We start from the raw sequence: 7,631 nt of genomic DNA on the forward strand, positions 1-7,631 counted from the left end.
GGTTGACAGGAAATTGCTGACTCTGTAAAGGTATGCCTTAAATACTGTTCTTCCAAAATGTTAGCATTTACTTTCTGATAAAGTCTTGACATGATCTGGTTACTCTATGATTGATATATGTATATCTGTATATAGTTATATATATTTATATATATACAGGTGTGTGTGTGTGTGTGTGTGTTTCCAAGTGATCGTCATTTGTGTATATGAGGTTTTAAGGTTTTATCCAGGTATGACCCATTTTAAGAATATTTAACATTCAGAAATTTAGGGATAACATAAATAACAACTGTATTCAATTTATAGACAAATTCTTTACTTCCCAAAGTTTAGAATTCAACTCCAAAGATAATATTTTAGACAGATTTTAAAGTTTAAGTTGAAACTATATTTCTGTGAAAGTGATAATGGATAGACCTCACTGTTAACATCATTTTATTCTTAAAAGCTTACTCATTTCCTTTCTAGAATTGAGACCCCTGAACGTACTTAGTATTCCAGAAGCAAAAGTACTTTATTTTTCCATTTCTTTTTTTAAAGCATTTTTGTAACTCCAGTATGGAAGAATCTGATTTCACTAAAAACATCATGTTGCACAGGCAGGAATACAGGGAGTAGATCAGCTTTGACAGCCTCAGTAATTTCTAAGGGTGTTTTGAGGGCAGAAATATCACAAGCCTTGAAGTGTTAGCATTGAACATTTCAGATTCATTTAGATAAGTGATTTTTATTGTTTTCATTTACGAGGACCGGCTGTATGGATAGTGGTAGAACAAGTTATAAGGGGGATTGAAGGCAGAAGGTAAGACTTCTTTGGGGAACTGACAGTGTATCAATGTGTGACCAACTCGCCCAAAATAAATAAATGAATGCAAGGCAATCGAGTTGAAAAGGCATACCCTTAGAATCTTCGAGTAAGACATAATTAGAGGTAACCTTAGTGGAATTGACATTTTTAAACTTTTCTTCACTCCTTTTTTTTATGGAGTGTGTTTTTATAGATAAAAGTGTACAGTTTTTCATAATTGAGAGGTGGTATTAAGTTGACCAATTTAAAAGTCAAAGTAACAGAAGTAGGTTTACTAGGACAGTGCTTGCACTGCCTTTTATTCGTGGAGGGTTTTCAGCAACAGTGAGAATACGTGTATTTTAGTATTTTTATGAAGTTCAATAGAAATTGCATTTAACTGTAGAGTTAGAATTTCCTTTATACATATTACATTTTTAAAATTAACTATTATAGGGAGGTTTCTTAGATTTTGACCAATGTACCAATTTTAATACTGTGATAAATAGTTTTTAGAGTAGCTATGTTAGCATTCTCTCTCCCTTCCATCCTGAAAGAACTGAAGTTGAGGTGGGAAGGAAGCACTGTCAGCAGCCTCTCCACAGCAGAAAGAGCAGTCCTAACCTTTTGGAGTGTCCTAGGGTTTCTGGGAGTCCTTGAGCATTTCCTGTAATTCCTAGCAACTTTTAGGGTTTGCTGGGTTCTGGCTGCTCGTCTGTGCTTCTCATTCTACCTGCTTCTCTCTCTGACCCTGCTATCTATGATCAACACTCTATTCTCTTGTTCTTAGGATACACTAGACACTAAGGCTAAGCATTTCGTAAAATCCCTTTAGCCCAGTATTATAGTTAGAACCTAAACTTCCCTGTTTTAAAATTGAGGAAACTGAGTTTAACACTTAAAGAAATTTGTTCAAGATGATGAATTTAAAAAACAGTGGAAGTGAGGATTTATTTAAACCCAGGCGTTTCTTGCTTCAGATGCTACTTTCTTAGGCTTTCTGTGGCTTCCATAGCTACAATACCTTCCTCACATTTCCCTGTTTTATTGTCTTGATATGGTTTTGTTACTCTTTGAAATTACTTTGTTGTACCTTCTATTCCCTGCTGTCTCACATCGACTATCTTCTTCATTGCCGTCTATCCATTCTAGGAGATTGCTCAATGAATTTTTAAAAATTTCAATATAAATTTTTACTGAAACTAATTTTCCAAGGAGTTTGTTGGTCCTTGGAAATTCATCTGTGGACCTTAGGTTAAGAACACTTGCAGTAAGTATTTACTTGACCTTAAGTAATCCCAAGGATGTCAATGTGTGGTGCTAATGGCATGTCTCAGTCAAGTTCAAGTTTGTATTCCCTAAATAAAGTAACATAGTAACAAGCCTTACATCCCACACTATTCTTAATTCTTCATTAATTATAGCACTTTTAAAAGGCAGAGATAAAGTTTGCTTTTAGTATCCAGTAATTTTTTGAATGAATTAATAAAACATACAATATATTTTAGAAATGTTTGCTAGTCATCTTGTATTATATCCTTTCAGCTGGATGCTTCAAGTAACACCTACTTTGACTTTAAGTTCACATTTTTATGTTACCAGAAAATCCCAGTGAGAATTAGGAATTTTCAGAACCAGCAATTCTCCTCAGAATCTGTTCTTACTCCAGGCTGATGTGTTTAAGGTCTACAGAGATTTTTTTTTTTTAAGTGTATTATGTGTGCTTACAATCTGGTTTTTAAAATGAATGTGATTTTTATTTGTTTTAGTGTGGTAGCCCATCAGGATATGTGGTCATCTGCCTTTCAGAGTCCACATGATATGTGCCTGTTCAAATCATGTGAACAGTTATATTGCTTAAGGCAGGAAAAATACATCTGTAGATTGTTCTCTCTACTTCTGATATTCCATGGACTATACAAGTCTAAGTCCATCTCTTCATTTTTCATTTTGGATCCAAATAATTTCATGAGTAACTATATCCAAATAGTATAAATCTGTAATTGAAGAATTTTTTATTTTTCAAAATTTAAATCATCTGTGAGTTAAAATTAAATAGTTATTAACAGTGGTCGTAATTATACTTATTCTATATAATACTGAATATTAAATAAGACCTGGATTTATTTCATCCACTCAAATGACAGTAGCTTTATTTTTCTCTACTCTTCTTACAAAGTAATTTTTTATTAACTTTTCATATATAATAACTCAACCTCTGTTCCCTTACTTTTGAAGTATTGACAAATAAAAATGAACAGAAATGTGGTTAATTGCAAGTGCAAGTAAAGGAAAATTTAACAACTTTTCTTAAAGTCACTCTCAGGGTATCATCTGTTTTTTCCTCTGAAAGTTTTTAGAAATCAATATTGTCAAGAGTGATAAGAAATTACTACATTCTTATATTCTGCATGGCAATGTAAACTGGACTAGCTCATACAGGAAATATTTCAGCTGTATGACCAAGAATCAAAATAATGTTCATTTTCTAGGACTTAGTAATTCCACTTTTGAGAGTTTATATGAAATCGTTCAAAAGAAACCAATTAACCAAGAACCATATTATCACACTGGGGAAATGACTAAGTAAATTCTAGCAGATGTCGTTATTGTATGGTTAAGCAGACATTCAAAAATCATTTATAAAGATTTAACACAATATTGAGAAGTGAAATATAAAGTTATGGGGTTTTTTTGTTTTTGTTTTTGTTTTTGTTACAGAAATTATATATATGCTATGGATTAAAAAAAGGCAAAAATTGAAGGATGAAAATTGATATGTTGTTGTGAGTTTGTTGCTATTGCATAATTTTTTTTAAAATACTAGGTTGACAAGAATGGCTTCTTCTAATATTTTATCTCAAGAAAAAATTGTAGACACAAAATAGAAAACACTGAAACATTCTGCAATAGTAATGGCGCACAAGGTAATTCCAATACTTGAAATTTTAAAGGAAAGTGATTTTTCTAGTTTTTTGATTTACATCTTTAGCTTCTTAGACTATCTGTGCTCTAACTTCATTTTTTAAATTGTTTTAGAGAAAATCATCTATATAGATATAGATATATATAAAACGTAAAGTTAAATCAAAGCATATCAGAGATGAGCGTGTACCCTGTATAAATATTTCAAGTGACAAATACCCTTTTACTACGTAAACTATAGTGTTGGTTGACACACTTTGTATTTTTCTCAGGTTCTATCAAAGAAAGCAAGAGATGGAAAATTATTGCCTGAAGAGTACCAAGGAGGATCTTTTAGGTAAAATTTAAACTCAATTATCAATAGGATTGCACAGATAAAAGACTTATGAAGTCCTTGTTATCCTGTTTTATTTATTTTCTGAAACATTTTTTAAAATTTAAGTTAAATATCACATATTTTATTTAGATAACAGAATATGAGAAAATATTTTCAGACTAATCAGGTTTTCATATCAAAGCTAGTAGGAACCCATTAGGGTTAGCTAGTTAACCCATTCAGATGTTCATAGAATAACATTCACTCTGAAATTTTAAAAAGTACATAGGAATACAATAGATTTGTAAACCTCAACTATTTTTTTTTCTACTTGCGATCTCTTTTAAGGTACTTTAGAGAGAATATTAACACTTAGACCCTTCAGTTAATATCAGGTCTGTTTTCATTTAAGTGTAACTTACACACAGTGAGTGTAGCTTGAATGTGAAAGAAACCTGTGTAACCAACCAAAGCAGGATATACTTCCTAATCATCACCTCCAAGGTAACCACTATTCTGACGTTATCACCATAGATTTGTTTTGCTGGCTTTGATTTTTATATACATACACATTCTTAGTGTCTGACTTCTTTTACTCAGCATTAATGTCTGTGAGATTACCTATGTTGCTGTGTGAAGCATTCACTTATCTGATATTATTACAGTATATAGTATTCGGTAGTACACTGTATAACTATGCCAGTATTTTACCATTGTTGAGCATTTTGTTGTTTACAGTTTGCTGCTGTTACAAATAATGGTGCTATTTTATGTGTGTCTTATGGTGACTACATATGCACATTTTTGTTTTATAGACCTGAAAGTATAATTGCTGGTTAAACACTTTGATAGGTATTGCCAAGCAATTTAACAAAATGATTATGCAAATTTATATTTATTGGCATCAACAGTGTATGAGAATCCCCAGTAATAATGTTAGGTTTTAAATTTTAACAATTCTTAGGGTATATAGTGGTACTCTGTGGTCAGAGAAATGCAAATTAATAATGTTGAAAACTGTTTTCTTTTATCTCTCAGCCATTGGGGTATATAGTAACTCATCAGATAAAGTACGTGTTGAAGTCTTATAGCTATTTTTAAAAATGATTTGTAGGAGTTCTTATTTCCAGATGCACAGACCTTTGTAAGATATATATTATTTCAAATACCATTGCCCACTCTGTGCCTTGCCTTTGGAACTTTCTTGATGGTGTTTTCTAATAAACAGAATTTCTGAATTTTAATGAGGTCCGATTTATCAGTAGTTTTCTTTATAGTTGGTACTATTTGTTTTGTTAGGAATTATCGCCTAAAGAGTCACAAAGTAGTTCTTCTATATTACCTTCTAGAAGCTTTATAACTTTTTACATGTAGATCACCATCTGAAATTGGATTTTGTTTATGGTATGAAGATAAAAGTCAAGATTCTCTTTTTTTCCTCATATGGATATTAATTTGACCCTGTGTCATGTTATTTAAAAGGTTACTCCTTCTCCATAGCATTGAGAAGATGGTCGTGCATGTGCTCTGTCTATTTCTATGTTCTTTCTTCTTCTTTTCCATTGGCATATTTGTTTATCCCTGGCTAAGTACCACCAAGCTATACTTTGATAGTGGTGATAAAAGTTTGCCAGTTTTGTTCCCTCTCAAGATTGTTTTTCCTGGCTCTGTGTATTTCCAAGTAAATTTTAGAATCAACTTGTCATTTTTCTTACATACACACACATACATATAAACCTTACTGGGATTTTGATTGGGATTGCATTGAATCTTTTGGTTAGTTTAAGGAGAATTGACATCTTTACAGAACTGAGTTTTCCAGTCAGCGAACATGGTATAAACCCTTGTTTATTCAGTATTCTTTTATTTCTTTTAGTTATGTTTTGTGCTTTTCCATATAGAGGTCCTACATATGTTTCATTAGATGTATTCCTTGATATTTTTTGATACTATTGTGAATGGTATTCTTAAATTTCCTTGACCTTTTATCTAGTGACTTAGCTAAATTCACTTATTAATCTGATGAGTGTATCTGTAGTCTTAGATTTTCTCTGTGCATAATCAGTTCACCTGTGGATAATGACAGTTTAATTTTTTTTCAGTCCTTAAGACCTTACATTTCTTTTTCTTGCCATATGCCACTGCCTAAGACTTCCAGTTCAATTCTGAACAGGTGTTTATATTAGATATAATATTTGTATATGCGTTAATATTTGTTTTTTTGTTACTATTGTAAATGTTATTTATCTTTTGTCTTTAAATGACTTGGTATAAAGTCTGTAGCACAGTTTTTTAGTTAAGAAAAATTCATGCTTGGGGAACGGGTTCTTTGATTGAAGACATGCCACCTTCAGAGCTTTTTGTTTACCCCTAGTATTTCCAACTTGGGGATGTTTGGCATCGATGAATTTACTGCAGTGATCAACCCTCCTCAGGCCTGCATTTTGGCTGTTGGGAGATTCCGACCTGTGCTGAAGCTCACTCAGGATGAAGAGGGAAATGACAAACTCCAGCAGCACCAGCTCATCACAGTCACAATGTCAAGTGACGGCCGAGTGGTAGATGATGAACTAGCTACCAGGTTTCTTGAAAGTTTTAAAGCAAACCTGGAGAATCCTATTCTGCTTGCCTAGTCCTCAAAGCTAGAGTTGTTAACAGAAATATATACTATGTGAAAAAATTAGGTATTTAAGTGTGAAGTGGATGAAATGTTGTTTATTTAAGGTGAAGGAATTTGACCCAAGTTGTCTTCATTTTCAACTTGGGTTTCATATTGTAGAAATAAATGATAACAAACTGTTTCTAATAAAAGAAGGAGAACATTTGTTTAGTCAGAGCCATTTTTAACCTCTGGTGCTGTACAAAAAGGGTGTTAATAAACTAGATGTAAGTTATATTATATGTTTGGCTCCTTGAAGCATTTTAGAATATTTGAGAATGTATGATAAATTGTAAACTAAACAAATTGTTATAATTCTACTTAATTGTATTGAAATTAGAAATGATCTTCAAAGAGATGCCCATTAATTTAGCAGTGGGACCTCACTTTTACAGTACTGCTCTAGATATACTTGAACAATTTAATATGTACAGAATATGTAATATCCTGGAGAATAGTAAATAAATAAGGATCACATTGTATTAGGGGTTTTGGCAACATTATTGAATTTTTTATGTATATAAAGCCATATGTTTTAGAGTGCTTTCTATCAGTCTTATTTTTCACTTCTGTATCACTGTGAACTTCTGAAGAAGAAGAAAAAATCAAAAATGAAGAGACCAAAAAATTTGTTTGTTTCAATGGTAAACTACAGTTTAAATATCTGTACCCTCAGAAGTAACTGCTTGCCTTTATAATAAGATGGAATATATTAAAATAAATTATGCTATTTCCTCCAAACATTTTAAGTTAGTATTGATTATAACACAAAATGTTGTTTCTTAATGCATTTTAATCAAGTTTGTATTGTGCAATAAGATGTGAGAATATATAAAAATTTCTATTGTGTTTTAAGTGTTAGGACACAGAAGTTTAGTGAAAGCTCGAAGTAGATTAGTGATTTTCCAGGAACAGCTTAAAAGGAACTCTACAGAAGGAAAGAA

The 7,631-nt window shown here is 31.9% G+C and overlaps 1 protein-coding gene across 1 annotated transcript in view; it reads left to right on the forward strand.

Moving 5' to 3' along the window:
* Positions 1-7,430, forward strand: part of PDHX (pyruvate dehydrogenase complex component X) — a 58,351-nt gene extending 50,921 nt beyond the window's left edge. Inside the window, exons 10-11 of the mRNA XM_006908031.3 lie at positions 3,985-4,049; positions 6,403-7,430. Coding sequence (XP_006908093.1) covers positions 3,985-4,049; positions 6,403-6,661 — 324 coding nt within the window. The 3' untranslated portion in view covers positions 6,662-7,430. The remainder of the gene's footprint in view (positions 1-3,984; positions 4,050-6,402) is intronic.
* Positions 7,431-7,631: the final 201 nt, after the last annotated feature.

Source organism: Pteropus alecto, unplaced genomic scaffold (assembly GCF_000325575.1).
Source record: "Pteropus alecto unplaced genomic scaffold, ASM32557v1 scaffold71, whole genome shotgun sequence".
Classification (NCBI taxonomy): domain Eukaryota; kingdom Metazoa; phylum Chordata; class Mammalia; order Chiroptera; family Pteropodidae; genus Pteropus; species Pteropus alecto.